This window comes from Macaca nemestrina, chromosome X (assembly GCF_043159975.1).
Source record: "Macaca nemestrina isolate mMacNem1 chromosome X, mMacNem.hap1, whole genome shotgun sequence".
Taxonomy (NCBI): Eukaryota; Metazoa; Chordata; class Mammalia; order Primates; family Cercopithecidae; genus Macaca; species Macaca nemestrina.
Window position 1 is genome coordinate 107327284 of NC_092145.1, and position 18991 is coordinate 107346274.

The 18991-nt window shown below is 48.9% G+C and overlaps 2 protein-coding genes across 35 annotated transcripts in view; one reads left to right on the forward strand and one right to left on the reverse strand.

Moving 5' to 3' along the window:
* Positions 1-18991, forward strand: part of LOC105493792 (lysine demethylase 5C) — a 62574-nt gene that overhangs the window by 24227 nt on the left and 19356 nt on the right. For 4 of the 15 annotated variants that reach the window (XM_011761718.3, XM_011761720.3, XM_011761717.3 and 1 more), the window contains 12 exons: positions 2044-2225; positions 2314-2438; positions 2564-2711; positions 3308-3413; positions 4127-4485; positions 5129-5267; positions 5765-5944; positions 6109-6246; positions 6443-7042; positions 7328-7406; positions 7544-7743; positions 7848-9714. In XM_011761718.3, the coding sequence (XP_011760020.1) occupies positions 2044-2225; positions 2314-2438; positions 2564-2711; positions 3308-3413; positions 4127-4485; positions 5129-5267; positions 5765-5944; positions 6109-6246; positions 6443-7042; positions 7328-7406; positions 7544-7743; positions 7848-8213 (2622 nt within the window). In that variant the 3' untranslated portion in view covers positions 8214-9714. Of the gene's footprint in view, positions 1-2043; positions 2226-2313; positions 2439-2563; positions 2712-3307; positions 3414-4126; positions 4486-5128; positions 5268-5764; positions 5945-6108; positions 6247-6442; positions 7043-7327; positions 7407-7543; positions 7744-7847; positions 9715-18991 lie in introns of those variants that run through there. The other 11 variants (XR_011618138.1, XR_011618140.1, XR_011618139.1 and 8 more) reach the window with 5 other exon arrangements.
* LOC105493789 (KANTR integral membrane protein) overlaps positions 1-18991 on the reverse strand; it is a 118665-nt gene that overhangs the window by 13562 nt on the left and 86112 nt on the right. For 9 of the 20 annotated variants that reach the window (XR_011618164.1, XR_011618162.1, XR_011618156.1 and 6 more), the window contains 2 exons: positions 14224-14338; positions 8481-12812 (listed from right to left, as the gene is read on the reverse strand). The exons of 2 other annotated variants lie outside the window; for them this stretch is intronic. The gene's annotated coding sequence lies outside the window, so the exon portion shown is untranslated. Of the gene's footprint in view, positions 1-26; positions 838-8480; positions 12813-14223; positions 14339-18991 lie in introns of those variants that run through there. 9 more of the 20 variants (XR_011618152.1, XR_011618163.1, XR_011618148.1 and 6 more) reach the window with 6 other exon arrangements.

Genomic DNA, 18991 nt, shown 5'->3' on the forward strand with positions numbered 1-18991 from the left:
AGACTGGCATATGAAACCTCACTGCTGATTATGTAGGTAACTGTATCAAGTTACTTGATCTTTCATATCTCACTTTCCCACTCTAAAATGGGAATAAATATCTAACTTGCAAGATGTAGAGTAAGGTGATTTATGTGAAAACCATCTCTCTAACATTGCCTTTGCAATGTTGCAGCTGCTATTATTGATAATGTTAATACATGAAGAAACTGATTGAAATATGGAATGTTTCTCAGGAATTGCTATTTTATTACATGCAGATGATTCAGTAACTCAAGCTAGGGCAATAATATTATCAAGTAGAAGGTGGTCCTGCTTTAATTGATTTCTTGTAAGCTTGTGTCAGTTGTGTGTGTAGCTGAGTGGAAGCTGCTACAGAGCTCTAAAGTCCACTCGTGTAGTTTCAGCCATCATCTTCAAATTTCACACTTGCCCAGTTAGGGAATTGACTTTGTGAGAGTCTTTCATAAGATTACAAAGGAGTGCTGGTTCTGTGGGATCCCTTGCTGCCTATTTAGGGTAATACTTTCTTATTTTAAAGCTCATTTATAGCTTTCCTGTGAGTGTGGGCTATAGGGAGAGCTATAGCTACAGTAGCGTTGGAAGTCTGGGGCCTCTCAGTCGTGATGTTAGTTGTTGAGTCCCTGGGCTTTTCCAGGCATCATTTTCGCACTCTGTTCAGTACTGTTATTAAATGATGGCCGTGTGGCTGTGCCAAGCTGTGGGAAGGAGCCGAAGCAAGGTGGGGAGAATAGACTTTCTCATCTTGACATTCAGAATTCTTCACACTTGGCCCTTACCTCAGAGAAGCATTCTGGACACCATAGTCTTGGAATCCTGTAAGAGATTGTATGTGTATTTAAGTATGTTTCTGGGAAGAGGACTCATAGTTTATATCCAATTCTCAAGAGTCCATAGTCAAAAAAACCCCTAGAGACTTCATCCTTAGAATATTCTCTGACTTTAGAGTCAAAATTAACTCAGTTTGGCAAGTTACCCTAAGACTTAGTTTCTGCCTTAGCAAAATGAGATAGACCTGTGGAATATATATTCTTATCTGAAAATTAGAGCTAATAACAGTAAGTATTTGATGAACACCGAATCTAATTGCCGAGATACTTGTCTGATTCCATAGCTGCTTTGTTATTATTAATCCTCATAACAACCCAACAAGGATGATACTGTTTGTCTCCATCTTACTAGATAATGAAACAGACCCAGAGACGTTAAATGATTTACTCATGATCACATAGCATATAAGTGGCAGAGTGGGATTTGGGCTCATAACTTATGCAGAGGTTAGGTGTTAAAGTTGGTGTGTAAGGCAAAAACTGTTAGAGTCAACATTTCCCATTAAAATCCCTAAAATTGCCCATTAGATATATGCACTGGGTTGTCTCTCGATTACTCCAACATAGCCAGCTTTTTTTTTCATTTTTGAAATGGAGTGCGTTTTCTTTATCTGAGCAACAGATGAAGTCATTGGATTAGGTTTGGAAGCCATATTGTTGGGAGAAAATTATTATATCTCTTTAAACCCTGAAAACAAGCACATACAGTTGAATTTCTCTAAGTTATATATGTGCACAAGTATCTCCTGCCTACTAAGTGGCCAGCGTGGTGCCTGGAACCCAGTGAGCGCTGAGTAACTGGAAGCTGATATTGTTCCCCAGTACACATAACTAGCCAGGCCTGTCCCTTGGCCACTTCCACACATTGCCACCTCTCTGGTATCTTGGTCCACCACTTTCCTCACTTCTCACCCACAAGGCCCTTTCTGCTGATCTGGATCTTACTTGATTTTTCTTCCTCTATAAAATTATCCGACTCAGCTCACATTGATCTTGCCCTGGTTTATCTGATTCCCCCAGCTTTGAGAGTCTCGACTTTACAAAGGGCAGGTATGCTCCTGGGGTTTGGCCTCTTAAACCCCATGACCCTCAGCATAGATTTGAGTCTAAAGTAGGGGTCGGTGGTGGCTGAGATGGAGGATTCTGCTACCTGATTCTGGTTATATATAACACATGGGTTAAATGCCCTTAGGGCATCACAGAGGCTGAGCGAGAGGCTTTCGAGCTGCTCCCAGATGATGAGCGCCAGTGTATCAAGTGCAAGACTACGTGTTTCCTGTCAGCCCTGGCCTGCTACGACTGCCCAGACGGCCTTGTCTGCCTTTCCCACATCAATGATCTCTGCAAGTGCTCCAGTAGCCGGCAGTACCTGCGGTGAGCGTGGGCCTTTCTGGAGGAAGTGGGGCAAGAAGGAGGATGCAGAGCTGGGCCAGACATGCTCTTGCCTGCCCTCTTCCTCCAGGTATCGGTATACGTTGGATGAGCTTCCTGCCATGCTGCATAAGCTGAAGGTTCGGGCTGAGTCCTTTGACACCTGGGCCAACAAAGTGCGAGTGGCCCTGGAGGTGGAGGATGGGCGGAAGCGCAGTGAGTGATGGGGGGATGGAGGGACTCCACAGGCAAGTTCTATTCCCTTTCTTCTGTACTCTGACCACCTTCCTCTGCCTTTATTCAATACTGCCTACTCCTTGCTGCCCTCATTCTTCTTCCAGGCCTTGAAGAACTGAGGGCACTAGAGTCTGAAGCCCGTGAGCGGAGGTTTCCTAATAGTGAGCTGCTGCAGCAACTAAAGAACTGCCTGAGTGAGGCAGAGGCTTGCGTGTCCCGAGCTCTGGGACTGGTCAGCGGCCAGGAAGCTGGGTATGACAGCATGAGGAGTCAGGGCGCACATAAGGTGCTGAGGATCCAACACCTAGGAAAAGTGCTGCAAGGGGTAGACTGTGAATACCATTTGGCAGAATGGACATCATCAGGAAGCTGCCAGGCACAAGAGTGTGAGATGGCCTGGAAGGTGTTGGGGAGGGCAAGGAGACCAGGCCACTTAGAAAGGACAGGAGAGCCTCCGTGATAAGAAAGCTAGAAGTGTTTATTTTTTATCAGTACCTGGAAGTAGCCTGAGAGAGAGGCTGAGGGGTTTTGTGGGAGGCTTACGGGTAAGAACAGGACACAGATGTATAAACCTGATCCCTGCTACACAGCTTTAGAATTCACAGTAGAGGATGGATTGCAAAGTGTAGCTCTTGTTACAACCCATTAGTTTCTAATTCTTTCCCCTCATAATATGAACATGCTCTATAATTTAAAACCTTCCCTCTAACCTGGGCAATTGGGGCAAATTTGAAATATGCGAGATCAAGGTGGACAGGTGTGGTGAAGAAAGGTGTTGGGTCTTAGCATAGACATGGAGGGGAGGGCACTGGGTTTAGACCTGAAACCTCACATGTGATACTCCATAGCCCCCACAGGGTGGCGGGTCTGCAGATGACCCTGGCTGAGCTCCGGGCCTTTCTGGACCAGATGAATAACCTGCCTTGTGCCATGCACCAGATTGGGGATGTCAAGGTGAGGATGCTTGGAGTGCTGCTGAGGGATCAAGGGGACTGGGGGACCTGAGCAGCAGGTCCTTACAAAAGCTTAAAGTGTTCAGGCGAGACTGGACGCACATGTGAGAAAAGAACAGGTGGGAGGGGTGAGGCAAGGGTCTAGTGACTGCCTGTTAGAAATGGGCCTTAAGGGTCAGGTGGCAAGGGTGTGAGTACAGGATACAGAGTCCAGGTAAGGTTTCCTGGAGGAGGGGTAGAGGAGGAGGAGGTAACAGGGTGCTTTTTGGGCTTGGAAAGTGGAGGGGAATTCATGAAAGTGGAGGAGGAGTGAGATGGAGAGGGCAACAGACCCCACGGTGGTGAGCACGAGGGTTTATGTGAGGACTAAGCATAGCAATTTTTAGGGCAGGGAGGTTTCTTGCTGCCCTGAGAACAGAGCACGCTGAAAAGTTAAATAAAGCATAGTTTAATAATTATTAGTTAATTAATCTCTAAGGGTGGGGCCCAGGAATCTGCATTCTTAACAAATTCCCCAGGGCATTCTAATGAGCAGTCAGTGTTAGGAACCCCCACTGTCTTAGAGCTTGGAGAAGGAGAGCCCAGCCCATGTTAGGCTCCTTTGCCCCAAAAGCTTAGAGGGTAAGAAGGTAGGTGGGACAAGGTTCCATCTGGTGGTGGAACTCCTCAGTGGGCCCAGCTGAGGAGTTTGTTCTTCATCCTGTGTCCTGGTAGGGTATTCTGGAACAGGTGGAGGCCTTCCAGGCTGAGGCTCGTGAGGCCCTGGCCTCACTGCCCTCCAGTCCAGGGCTACTGCAGTCCCTGTTGGAGAGGGGGCGGCAGCTGGGGGTGGAGGTGCCTGAGGCCCAGCAGCTCCAGCGGCAGGTGGAACAGGCGCGATGGCTGGATGAGGTGAAACGCACACTGGCCCCCTCAGCCCGAAGGGGCACCTTGGCTGTCATGCGAGGACTGTTGGTCGCGGGTGCCAGTGTAGCCCCTAGCCCTGCTGTGGATAAAGCCCAGGCCGAGCTGCAGGAGCTGCTCACCATTGCTGAACGCTGGGAGGAGAAAGCCCACCTCTGCCTGGAGGCCAGGTAGGTCCAGCTGCTGCTTCTCTTCCCTGCCCTATTCCAAACATCCAAGTTGAATGGAGACCCAGAGGATGATTCCCATGGGTGGCCTTAGGTATCACACTCCTGTGTTACTGTATTGACTCTCCCCTGTTTTGTTCCCTATCTTGTCGTTTTGTTTTGTTTTGTTTTGTTTTTTTAAACTGTATACTTAAAGGCAGAGAGAGGCTGATGGAGAAGCAGAAATGCACAGATAGAGATTATCTAGAAGACTAGCGCTACAGGCTAATGTGCGCATACCCAGAAGCCCAAGTGACAGGCAGATGGGCAGATGTTGGTAGAAAGACCCCACATAGGGCAGTTGACAAACTGCAGCAACAGATTATATAATACAGGTTGTGTATGTAGGCATTGCCAGCAGGCCAGGAGACTGGCAGACAAACAGAGGCGCAAGAGCTATGGCAGAAGGATGAAGTTGGGTGCATGCGGTCTTGGGGAAGCAGGGACTGGCAGCTACCCTTAGGCAGAATGCAAGCAAGTAGGCCCAAGCGGCAGCAGGAATAACAGACGCCCAAGGGGCCCATGCAGATATATCTGGTGGTCAGGCTGGGCTTCTGGTCAGGCAGACCACATCAGACTGAGTGTTCTTTTTTTCCCCTACCTTTAGGCAGAAACATCCACCAGCCACACTTGAGGCCATAATCCGTGAAGCGGAAAACATCCCTGTTCACCTGCCCAACATCCAGGCTCTCAAGGAGGCTCTTGCTAAGGCCCGGGCCTGGATTGCTGATGTTGATGAGATCCAAGTGAGGACCCTGCCATCCCAGGCCTTCAGTCCAGCTGGGAAGAGATAGCATATACAGTGGGATGTGCTGGGTTGCTGGGATGGGTTGGGTTGGCTGGAGAGAGGAAGGGGGCATGGCATGTAGTCAGGAGGCAAAATGTGCCTGATGAGCAAGGTGAGAGGAAGAGTGTGAGGCTGGCCTGAAGGAAGAGAGGGCACTGGTTAGGATGAGATTGGTGGGCCAGGAAGGCAGGTAGTATGGGACTGAGCAGGGCAGGGGCATGGAGGAGAGGAGAAGAGGCAAACTACAACAGAAGGCTGACGAGATACTTGGGGCTGAGCCAGTCAGTAGATGCTGGTGGTGTGGGAGAGAGCCAAGTGGGTGTTCCTTAGGATGACACCTGTTTTTTTTCTCCCTCAAGACAGCCCAGTTCATCTTTCCAGCTCAGGGCCAGGCACAGAGTAAGCATCAATAGCACTGGCAAGTTGAACTGAGCTGTCTCTCGCCCTTGTCACTAGAATGGTGACCACTACCCGTGCCTGGATGACTTGGAGGGCCTAGTAGCTGTGGGCCGGGACCTACCTGTGGGGCTGGAGGAGCTGAGACAGCTAGAGCTACAGGTACTGACAGCGCACTCCTGGAGGGAGAAGGCCTCCAAGACCTTCCTCAAGAAAAATTCTTGCTACACGCTGCTGGAGGTGAGGCCTGGGACCTTGACCTATAGCGTTTCTTAACGCCTGCCCTGGCTTCTATGAGATGGCTCATGAGATAACATGGGTTTTGTGGGGGCACCAGGGAGGGAAGGAGAGGGCAGGGGATGCAAGGGAAGCCCAGTCATTCCCTCTCTGTCTGCCTGTCTCAGGTTCTCTGCCCGTGTGCAGACGCTGGCTCAGATAGCACCAAGCGCAGCCGGTGGATGGAGAAGGAGCTGGGGTTGTACAAATCTGACACAGAGTTGCTGGGGCTGTCTGCGCAGGACCTCAGGGACCCAGGCTCTGTGGTAAGGAGCTTAGACACAGATGGGGAGAAGGGCTTGGTGATTCTATGGAGTCTGAGCTAGGTGGCCATGCATAGACCGCTTGTCCACTGAGCCTCAGTTCTCCTGGTTTGGGAGTAGGGGTGTTAAGGGGGGGCGGGGGCAGAGAAGGGAAGGGATAGGCTGCTGACCCACTTTGTTCCTGTCCTGGGTATGGCAGATCGTGGCCTTCAAGGAGGGGGAACAGAAGGAGAAGGAGGGTATCCTGCAGCTGCGTCGCACCAATTCGGCCAAGCCCAGTCCACTGGCATCATCGACCACAGCTTCCTCTACAACCTCTATCTGTGTGTGTGGGCAGGTGCCGGCTGGGGCGGGAGCTCTGCAGTGTGACCTGTGTCAGGACTGGTTCCATGGGCGGTGTGTGTCAGTGCCTCGCCTCCTCAGCTCTCCGAGGCCCAATCCCACCTCATCCCTACTGCTGGCCTGGTGGGAATGGGACACCAAATTCCTGTGTCCACTGTGTATGCGCTCAAGGCGCCCACGCCTGGAGACCATCCTGGCACTGCTGGTAGCCCTGCAGAGACTGCCTGTGCGGCTTCCCGAGGGCGAGGCCCTGCAGTGCCTCACAGAGAGGGCCATCAGCTGGCAAGGCCGCGCCAGGCAGGCTCTGGCTTCTGAAGATGTGACTGCTCTGTTGGGACGGCTGACGGAGCTCCGCCAACAGCTACAGGCTGAACCCAGACCTGAGGAGCCTCCTAACTACCCTGCAGCCCCTGCTTCTGACCCCCTCAGAGAGGGCAGTGGCAAGGATATGCCTAAGGTGAGCTACTCAGCCCAGCTCTTGTCCTCAGATTCTTGTCTCCTAGCCCTTACCCCGGTTTAGGCTTGGCCCTGCCCCTTGTTCTCCAATTTTCAGTTTTCTTTGGACCAGCCTTCCTACTCCATTCTGCATCTGTCCAGATTCCTAGACTCTGCTCCCTGCTGGCAGCCTGTCTTCCCTCCTCCTCCAGAAGGCGGAGGGTCTCAAGTTTGGGGTTGGCGGAGGAAGAATAGGGCCTGGTTCTTCAGTTCAGTCACCCCTACCTATTCTTGCTCTCCTTCGCAGGTCGAAGGCTTACTGGAGAATGGAGACAGTGTGACCAGTCCTGAGAAGGTAGCCCTGGAGGAGGGCTCAGGTAAGAGAGGTAGGTCTAGGTGTGGTATGGGTAGGCTGTTGACTGCACATCACCAGAGTGACCCATGTAGTCCTCAGCTCTGTTGTAGTGGTGGGGATAAGACCAAGGGCAGCCTCTTAACACAGCTTGTTTCTGCAACCTCCTAGATCTGGAGCTGCTGTCCTCGCTGTTGCCACAGTTGACTGGCCCTGTGTTGGAACTGCCTGAGGCCACCCGGGCCCCCTTGGAGGAGCTCATGATGGAGGGGGACCTGCTCGAGGTGACCCTGGATGAGAACCACAGCATCTGGCAGCTGCTGCAGGCTGGACAGCCCCCAGACTTGGAGAGGATCCGCACACTTCTGGAGGTGAGGAGAGGGGTCATGGGCCGGGCCAGGAGGTCAGACCGAGTAGGGAACCCAGGCCTGACCACTGGCCCACAACCTGTCTTTCTGCCTATCTGTAATCACAGCTGGAGAAGGCAGAGCGTCACGGGAGTCGGGCTCGGGGCCGGGCCCTGGAGAGGCGGCGGCGGCGGAAGGTGGATCGGGGTGGGGAGGGCGATGACCCAGCCCGAGAGGAGCTAGAGCCAAAGAGGGTACGGAGCTCAGGGCCAGAGGCTGAGGAGGTCCAGGAGGAGGAAGAGCTGGAGGAGGAGACTGGGGGTGAGGGCCCCCCTGCACCCATCCCCACCACTGGCAGCCCCAGCACCCAGGAGAACCAGAATGGCTTGGAACCGGCGGAAGGGACCACTTCAGGCCCCTTGGCCCCTTTCTCCACTCTGACTCCCCGGCTGCATCTGCCCTGCCCACAGCAGCCGCCTCAGCAACAGTTGTGACAGTGGCTGAGCCTAGCACAGACCCTGACAGAACCCCCCCCCCACCCCGGCCTCAAGGATCCTCTTTCTGACCATCAAGCCTGCTTCTTAGGGGGTGGGCAGGTAGGGGGGTGGCCATCCCCCCTACCCGCCCACTCCTGAGTCCCTTGACTTTTGTATTCTGACTCCAAGGTATTGTTCAGACCTCAGCTCCTGGGGGCCAGCCCCTGGAGTCTTCCCTCCCTGGTAGCCTCTAACCAGCATTCCCAGACACCTGAGGCAGATAGATGGATGGGCTGGTGGGCAGGGGGGTGGCTGGGGCTGGGCCATCACCATTCCAGAGACAAGGCCAGTGTATATGCAAACTGGGGGACTCTCCTCTCCCTTCTCTCCCCAGTTCTGGTCCTGGCCAGGCCATGCTACACTAACCCCTGCCCCCACTCTCCTCCCCTCTTTTCCTTCCTTCCTACCCACTTCTCCCTCTCCCTTCCCCTGACTGTTCCACCCAGGAGGAGGAAACTTCACATAGCCGTGCTCACAGTTTTTTATTTTAAAGGAATTTGGCTGGGGAGCTGAACAGGGCTCCCTGTGATCTGAAGAAAGCTTTTGGTGCTTGTCCTCACAACCACCTCAATCCTCCCTCCCTGTCCTCCCCTGTCTCCTTTCCTCCTCCTGGGTTCATGTTGTAATAAAAAAAGATTGTTGGTGTGTAATTAATTTGTTCAAAAGGAAAAAAAAAAGCAAAACAAGAAACTTGGTTCCAACTGAAGCCTATTTTAATTTTATTTTATTATTTTCCTCTTGTTAGAAATAAAACCCTTAGAAACATTTTTTGGAAACATGTTTCTGAAGTGCATTTCTCTTAGACGGGGAGGACAGTGCTTCCATCACCAGTCAGTGGAGCAGCTGTAGTGCTGGCGGGAGCAGTAGGGCTGAAGCCAGGGAGCTCTGGGTTCTGAAATCAAGTTCCACCAGCTTCTTAACCTTGGGCAAGACGTTCTGATCCTCCCCTGACTAACCCCAAGCCATTTTCCCTCAAGTCCAAGCAGATGGGCTTGGCCCGCTCACCCAGACTCCTACACCACAGCCTCCCCCAGTTGATGCCCTCCAGTTTATCCTCCTCAAGCTCCCAAAGGGATTTTTTTTTCAATGGCTTTATTGAGATATAATTTACATACCATAAAATTCACTTGTTTGAAATGTACAATTCAGTGATTTGGGGGATTTCTAAAGTGTAGATCTGATTATATACTGCTTAAAACCTTCCATGATGCTTTATTGCCCTTAAGATTATACATAGACTCTCGTTCTTTCTAGAATGTTTTCCTGTCTAACCCATATACTGCATAATTCCCTGATTTTTCTCCACAGGTTATGCCCCTGATGAATGGGGACTAAAGCTCAGATGTGTGGTCATTTGCAACCCCTGAGTTCACTTTTTAAAGACAGCTTATTGAGATACAATGTACATACCATACAGTTCACCCACTTAAAAGTATACAATTAAATAGCTTTTAGTATATTCAGAGTTGTGCAGCCATCATTGCCAAAAAAAAAAAAAAAATTTTAGAACATTTTCATCACTGCAGAAAGAAACTCCATATCCCTTAGGCATCCTTTACCCCTCATCCCATTTGCCTATTCGGGACATTTTACATAAATGGAATCGTATAATATGTGATCCTTTGTGTCTAGCTTCTTTCACTTAACATAGTGGTTTCAAGCCCATTAATGGTCCCATAGTGGTTGGAAAGATCTCCCTTCTGAGTCCCAAAGTCTTTAAGATGAGGGTGCTGGACTAAATCAGGGACCATCAACAGATTGTTTACATGTTTTTGTGGGTGTTTGCATGCATGTGTTTTTCTGACAAGAAGACTAACCAGCTTGTATCAGATTTATAAAGGGATCCTTGACCCTCCAAAGGCTAAGAACCATTCTTTGTGGTCTTGAGTGTTGTGTGTTTGGAGTCTGCCCCATGATATGAGGATACAAAGGAGGAAGCAAGAGCATGGAAGCCCTGCTAAGCCAGTCAGCTTCCCATCATGCCTGCCTCAAGGGCTTTCCCTCCTCTCAAGGGGCTGTGAGGAGGCTGAAGGCTAAAGGCTGGGTCCTGATTCCTAGCCCAGGAGCTTAGCACACTGCCACTCTTATTTTGCTTTCTCATTTGAACGTTCATGGGTTTCATTCCCCCTTCCCAATATTTGCAGTTGATAGGAACCTAGTGGTAAATAAGAAAGCCCGCCCTCTTCTGGCAGCTTTGATTGGTGGGAGGGTCTGGCTCAGCCCTGCTTTCATCTAGTCTCCCAGTTGGGACCCTAGGCTATATAAGTAAGGAGAGAGACGGGAGTCCGTGGACAACCCTGTCGGGTCCAGTTTGACTCCAGGTCTCAGTCCAGGGGAAAAGGCTGACCTTTTGGCTGGAATTGATCATGAAAAGGGGGTTGGAGGAGCTGACAGGAGAGGTGAGTGTGAGAGCTGGGATGGGCAGGAAAGGGCTCAGCCTCAGCACTGTACCACTCCCAAGGCAGTCAGCCACAGGAAGTGGCCAGACAGGAGAGGAAGAGATGGTGCCTACAACCTGAAGCAACTCCCAGGTTAGAGAACTGCTTGGCTGGGGGCCTCCCAGGTATAGGCCCATCCTTCACCAGTTTTCAGACCACCTTTACCATGTTGGCACATCCCTGTCGCATCCCTCACACACTGTCTCCTTCACAGCAGACACGCATTCCATGAACTCTGCAGGAGAGGCCCTAGCCATCATCCTGCAAGACCCAGATCAAATCTAACCCCTTCCAGAGAGCTTTCTCTGGTTCCAAATCTGCCCTCTTTCCCAGACACTCCCCTAGAAAGGGAGGGGGACTGGCTCAGGGGACCCCCTTCACCTCAGATAAGGAGCTGGGGAGAAGGAGGTCAGGGAAGCAGTGGGTATCTTCTCACCTCAAAGTCATTTTCTATTATAGAGATATCACCTAGCTGCCGAGTCCTCCCAAATGTTGCCACATCCCTCAGGATGGCTCCTGAATCTGCAGGTGACAAGGGGATGGGAAGAGACATCACTTCTATTAAGGACTTTATCCAAACTCTTCCTTCAGGCCCAACTGAACCCTTCTTCCCCTTCTCCTTAGTGCCTCCACCTGTGCCTTACATGGTGTCTGAAACACTAAGATTAATAGGTCTGTCTCTCCTCCCACCCCCAAGCTCTGGAGCTTCTGGAGGGAAGGCAAGGCCTAGGCCTCAGTCTGTTTCCATTTCCAGGCCAAGGGCCCACAGTCTAGTTTTAGAAAGAAGGAGGTAGGAGCATCAGTTGGAGCCTCACACTGTGCATGTGAACTCTGTTTCCTTTCCGTTGCAGAGTCCAGTGGTACAGGATACCACCCCTTGGGAGTGGCGCCCGGGGTCTGAGGTACATGGTCAGTGGGTCCTTGAAGGGGCAGATGCTAACTAGCCATGCTTCCCAGAAGACCTGAAATTGTGATGGGAGAAGAGGAGTTAGGAAGCAGAGGAACAGGGTTCTTGCCCCTGGGGCACTCACATGAAAGGGAGGGGAACAGCCCCTTGTGAACCTCCACCTGGGTGCTCAGCTCCATTTGAGATATTTCACAAAGTCCCCAGCAGACACAGGAAACAGACCCCTAGGAAAACAGGCCTCACCTAGGCGTATCAGCCTGGCAGAGCTGGGATTTTCACCAAATCTCTGTGACCCTAAGGCCTGTGCTAGACAGAAGGGGTCCAAAGTAATCAGCCTGCCATCAGGAAATAGTTCACAGTGGGAGCTCAGTGTTGATCTCTGCTGTTGGTAGGTTGGGAATTCAGCAGTGCTAGGGCCACAGTGGCCTTGGTAGGTTAGAAGTTCATATTGCCAAGGTGCATAACCTCCACGCTTATCTCTATTGGTTATATGTTTGCTACATAACAAATTACCTCAAAAACAGTGGCTTAAAACAACATTTTATTTCACAGTCCTGTGGTTAGGAATCTGGGCACAACTTAGCTGAGTTTCTATTTCAGGGTCTCACAGCCAGCAGAGTGTGAGTTGGGGCTACAGTCATCTCAAGGCTTGGCTGGGGAAGGATCTGCTTTCACGCTGACTCATGTGGCTGTTGGCATATTCAGTCTTGCTGGCTGTTGGCTGGGGGTCACTCTCAGGTTCCTTGCCACGTGCACCTTATCATAGGGTGGCTCACAATATGGCAGCTTGCTTCATCACAGCAATCAAGTAAGATGAGCTAGAGATAGAAGGAGAGTGCCCACATGCCAGACAGAACTCATAGTCTTTATAACCTAATCTCAGATGTGACATCCCATCACTTTTGCAATATTCTATTCGTTAGAAGTAAGTCAGTTACTGCCGGGCACCGTGGCTCACACCTGTAATCCCAGCACTTTGGGAGGCCGAGACGGGCGGATCACCTGAGGTCGGGAGTTCCAGACCAACCTGACCAACATGGAGAAACCCCATCTCTACTAAAAATACAAAATTAGCTGGGTGTTGTCGCGCATGCCTGTAATTCTAGCTACTCAGGAGGCTGAGGCAGGAGAATTGCTTGAACCCCGGAGGCAGAGGTTGTGGTGACCCGAGATCGTGCCATTGCACTCCAGCCTGGGCAACAAGTGAAAACTCTGGGGGAGGCGGGGGAACAAGAACAAAAACAAAAAAGTAGGTCAGTTACTAGGTCCAGGCCACACTCAATGGGAGGGGATTACACAAAGGTGTGAATACCAGGAGGCGGGGGAGGGGGGGTCATTGGGGGTCATCTTGGAGACTGACTACTATAGTTTTTCCACTGGTCCTGGTGATTCATGTTACTTCCACATGCAAAATACATTCACCACTTCCCAGAGTCTCTAAAAGTCTCATCCAATCACAGCATTGCCCCAAAATCCAGAACATCTAAATCAGGCCCATATATGAAAGAGGCTCTTTGAGTATGGCTTCTTAACTACTATTTGTCTCCATCTTTAGATTTGTGAGACAATTTTTTTTTTTTTTTTGTAAAAAATTATTTTTTGGCCGGGCGCGGTGGCTCACGCCTGTAATCCCAGCACTTTGGGAGGCTGAGGCAGGCGAATCACGAGGTCAGGAGATCGAGACCATCCTGGCCAACATGGTGAAACCCCGTCTATACTAAAAATACAAAAAATAAGCCGGGTGTGGTGGCAGGCATCTGGAGGCTGAAGCAGGAGAATCACTTGAACCCAGGAGACGGAGCTGACAGTGAGCCAAGATCATGCCACTGCACTCCAGCCTGGGCTACAGAGGGAGACTCCATCTCAAAAAAAAAAATTTAAAAAAAAAATTATTTTTTATTTTTATGTTGTTATAGAGACGAGATCTTACTATATTGTCCAGGCTGTTCTCAAACTCCTGGGCTCAATCCTTCCACCTTGGCCTCCCAAAGTGCTGGGATTACAGGCATGAGCCACCGTGCCCAGCTGATTTATGAGACTTAAGAGGCAAGTTATCTGTCCCCAGCACACCCAACGTACAATGGTGGAATAGCCATAGAACGACTACTACAGACATTCTAGTTCAAAAAGAGGGGAAATGGGAGACATAAAGGAGTTACTGGTCTAAAGCAATTCTGAAATCCAGCTGGGAAAATGGAAGTTTCTTGATTAGATGTCAAGGCCTGGGAATAATATTCTAAGGCTCTGCCCTCTGACCTCTTGGTTTTACCCTCCGTGCCTTCCTTTTTCATGAAAGGCAGCACGTTTGCAGCTGAACAGTTTCCCCAGTTTGCTTCCTGCCAGTAGAATTTTGGGAGTCCAGTGGGTTTTTTCATTTTGTCCTGTCTGTAACCAGCTGCCACCAAGAAATAGTTCCATAGGGGGGCTTGGGTTACTGTTCTGTTGGCAGGTTGGGCACTCAGCAGTGGCTTATAGCCAGATTGGTCTTGGTGGAGGTCCATATTTTGGAGCCCGTGCATAACCTCCATGCCTGCCACTATGGCCATTTTGTTCAGGAATCCATTGGGCAAAGAAAAGGGTGACAGATAAGAGGCTGACTGACATCACAGAACAGGACACCTACCTGTCTACTTGATTGAGCTCCTTTTCTGCAGTGGACTCTCTCTGGTGCTCATTTATGTGGGACATGAATATCTCGCCCCATTCCAAGAGAGACAGTCATATGCTCTTCCTCAGACCTTGTCAATAATATTTCAGTCCTGTTATTTCCAAGTCCTTCACTATTTAGCCGAATCATTAACAATTACTCATGAAACAGTGGAAACCTATCTATACCTCTGACCAGCTATGTGACCTGGCAGTTGTTCTACTGGGAGAATTTCCCTTCTCACTGTCCAGGATCAACCCTAAGTAGGGCTGTAACGCTACAGCTAGCTACTTCAGCAGGGCCAGCATATCGTGCAGGGCCATGTATAAACCAAGCTGGAATAGAATATTGTATCCCTTAGTCACCTGGTCACAGGGAATTCCCCATGAGGCTTCAGGTGTGGGTGAGAGAGGGATGGCAGTACAGCAGATTGGAGTATGACTCACTTGCTCAGGCAGCTTATTCATCTTCTAGGCCTGCTTGTATAACTCTATATTCTATTTGGTGGAGTGCTACTGCACATAGATAACTTCATGGCTTGATGAGACAGTTAACACACAACTCACCATGGGGAGCTCAGCTTGCCTGGGTCACTTGGAGTCCTGTGCTCAGCCATTAATTCACAAAATAGAGCCACTTTTCCATTTTTATTTTTCTCTGCTCCTGGGACTTCTGTTACCACGATATTGCCACCTCCAATTTTATCCCCCATTTCTTGAGTCTTTAACTTGCTCTTCAGCTGTAGTTCTCCTCCCCTTTATGCCATCTATACTGTGTAGATTCTAATAGTATATCCAAGAACTGGAGAAATCACCACAGGATTTCTTCTGGGCCCAGTGTAAGAAAGACTCAGATCAAAACTTCATGTATAACCCCATCCCACTCTGACTGATGGGCCTCAGCGGCAATCTGGATCACCAGAGATTAACATTAATTCAGAACCAATATCCAGTCTATTTCAAAAGGCCTGGATATTTCCCTGTCCCCAGTGTACAGTGACTGTGGCTGCAGGTATCTGTGAGGAAAGCAAGGAGGGAGATTTTGCCATACACACTTGTGAAAAGTGTAGCAAGGTCCTTCTTCAGATGGACCCTCCCCTTCATTCAAGGGGCTCTGGTCTATGAACTGGGGAAGAGGCTGGGATGCCACATTTTTGAGGACAAGATCAGGCCTCCATTTTCCAGAGTAGAAGATTATTGGGGTTATATAACAACTAGGACTTTATCAGGCTACCTATTTTGGTCCTAGGGAAACTATCCTTAATTATCGACTGTTACAAACCTCCAGAGGTCAAACCTGATTATTGCTATGGCTCTGCTATCCATTATAAGAATGAGACCCAACTTCTCTTTGGAGATGAACCTATCACCTCCATTGAAATCAGGGAGCCCATTCATGATTTCTCACCATGACCCTCATCTGCAGAAATAAATCATTTCAATGCTTTATAATACTGGTACTCATTCATATACTAGTTAAGGTAAATCTAGCTCCTGAGACAGAAAAAAATTTTCTGGGATTTAAGACAAGTTTACTTCTTGCTTCTGTAGTATTCCAAAACAGGTGTTAATAATTGAGTTTCCCTCTTCTAAGTGATGATTCAGAGGCCTAGGCACTTTCTGTCTAGAAGGTCTGCCGTCTTCAAAACATGGTCATCATTGTATTTATTGTCATCTCCATCCTAAATAGCCAGAAGAGGAAAAGACCATGTGGGAGGTTACTATGAGCCGGATGTAGCACACATCACTTCTCATATTCCATTAGCTAGAACTCAGATAATGGGCATACCCAATTGTAAGGGACACTGACAAATGTAGTCTAAATCTGTCCCTAGGAGGAAGAGGAAACAAGTTTAATGACCACTTAGGTAGTCCCTACCACAGTGTATTTCTCAAAGTTCTGTGAAAGGAATGTCAATGTCCACATAGTCAAAAGGGTGAGTTGAATGTGTTACACATGACTAATCGATTCCAACATTCTTATTGCCCTAAACAATGGATTCCCCTGCCTACACTGTACCATGGAATTTCTGGCATCTTAACCTCATTTAACACAAGCTACTATTGAGTAGAGGTTTTGGACAATCAATGGAACAACTCTTAGAAATACTCCCAGCTGCTTCAGCTAACAAAGTACATCCAAGATTGCTGATGAGTGTACCCATACTGAAAAGTTTGGCCCTACCCAAACCAGATAAAGACATCACGAGAAAATAAAATTACAGACAAATATCCTTTATGAATATAGATGCAAAATCCCCAGCAAAATACTAGCAAACTAAATCCAACAGCATACTAAAAGTAGGATACGTCTTGGCCAAGTGGGATTTATCTTAGGAATGCAGGAATGGTTCAACATAAGAAAATCAATCAATGTAATAACATCACATTAATAGAACAAAGGAAAAGAAACACATGGTCATCTCATTTGATGCAGAAAAGGCATTTCAGGCTGGGTGTGGTAGCCAACACTTACAATCCCAGCACTTTGGGAGGCTGAGGTGGGAGGACTGCTTGAAGCCAGGAGTTCGAGACCAGCTTAGGCAACATAGCAAGACCCCATCTCTACAAAAAAATTTTAAAAATTAGCTGGGCATGGTGATGTGTGCCTGTACTCCCAGCTACAAGGGAGGCTTAGGTGGGAGGCTCCCTTGAGTCCAGGAGTTTGAGGCTGTAGTGAGCTTTGATCGTGCCCCTGCACTCCAGCCTAGGTGATAAAATGAGACCTCGTCTCTCTTAAAAAAAAATCAAAAAGGCATAGAGCTAATAAATTCAGCAAAGTTGCAAGGTGCAAGATCAACACATAAAAAGTAGTTGTGCTTTTATACACTAGCAATGAGCAATTCAAAATGAAGTTAAGAAAACAATTCAATTTATTTATTTATTTTTTTTTTTTTGAGACGGAGTCTCGCTCTGTCGCCCAGGCTGGAGTGCAGTGGCCGGATCTCAGCTCACTGCAAGCTCCACCTCCCGGGTTTACGCCATTCTCCTGTCTCAGCCTCCTGAGTAGCTGGGACTACAGGCGCCCGCCACCTCGCCCGGCTAGTTTTTTTTTTTTGTATTTTTTAGTAGAGACGGGGTTTCACCGTGTTAGCCAGGATGGTCTCGATCTCCTGACCTTGTGATCCGCCCGTCTCGGCCTCCCAAAGTGCTGGGATTACAGGCTTGAGCCACCGCGCCCGGCCACAATTCAATTTACAATAGCATCTAAAAGAATAAAATATCTAGGAATAAATTTAATCAAGGAAGAGAAAGACTTGTACATTAAAAACCATGAAACATTGGTGAAAGAAATTAAAGATCTAAAGAAATGGGAAGGCATCTCATGTTCATAGACTGGAAGACAATACTGGTAAGATGTTAATACTAGCCAAAGTGATCTACAGATTCAACACAGTCCTTATGAAAATTCCAACAGGCTTTTTGCAGAAATGAAAAAGCTAGCCAGGTGTGGTATCTCATGCCTGTAATCCCAGCACTTTGGGAGGCTGAGGAGGGCAGACCACAAGGTCAGGAGTTTGAGGCCAGCCTGGCCAACATGGTGGAACCCCATATCTACTAAAAATCATTTAAAAAAACTATCCGGGCATGGTAATCTGTGCCTGTAATCCCAGCTACTCGGGAGGCTGAGGCAGGAGAATTACTTGATCCTGGGCGGCGGAGGTTGCAGTGAGCTGAGATCACGCCACTGCACTCCAGCCTGGGCGACAGAGCGGGACTCCGTCTCAAGAAAAAAAAAAAAAAAGAAATGAAAAAGCTGATCCTCAAATTCATACGGAATTACAAGGGGCCGTGAATAGCCAAAACAGTCTTAGAAAAAAAAGAACAAAGTCAAACGGCCAATTTTTTTTTTTTTTTTTTTTTAAGACACAGTCTTGCTGTGTTGCCCAGGCTGGAGTGCAGTGGTGTAATCTTGGCTCACTGCAGTTTGAAGCTCACTGCAGCCTCAAACTCCTGGGCTCAAGCGATCCTCCTACCTCAGCATCCCAAGTAGGTGGGATTTAAAAGGCATGTGCCACTACACCCAGCTACTTTTTTTTTTTTTTTTTGAGACGGAGTCTCGCTCTGTCCCCCAGGCTGGAGTGCAGTGGCCGGATCTCAGCTCACTGCAAGCTCCACCTCCCGGGTTCACGCCATTCTGCCTCAGCCTCCCGAGTAGCTGGGACTACAGGCGCCCACCACCGCTCCCGGCTAATTTTTGTATTTTTTTAGTAGAGACGGGGTTTCACGTGTTAGCCAGGATGGTCTCGATCTCCTGACCTCGTGATCCACCCACCTCGGCCTCCCAAAGTGCTGGGATTACAGGCTTGAGCCACCGCGCCCGGCCTTTTTTTTTTTTTTTGTAGAGACAGGGTCTCACTCTTGCCCAGACTGGCCTCAAACTCCTGGGCTCAAGCAGTCCTCCCACCTCAGCCTCCCAAAGTGTTGGGATTACAGGCGTGAGCCACCACACCCGGTTAGCTTTTTCATTTCTGCAAAAAGGCTGTTGGAATTTTCATAAGGACTGTGTTTAATCTGTAGATCACTTTGGCTAGTATTAACATCTTATCAGTATTAAGTCTTCCAAGTCTTGCACAGTGTGAGCCACTGTGCCCAGCCACCAATTGATTTTTTACAAGAGTGCCAAGTCCATTCAATGGGGGGAGAGATTGGTCTCTTCAACAAATGGTGCTGGGACAACTGGATTTTCACATGCAAAAGTATGAAGTTGGATGCCTACTTCACACCATATACCATTAACTCAA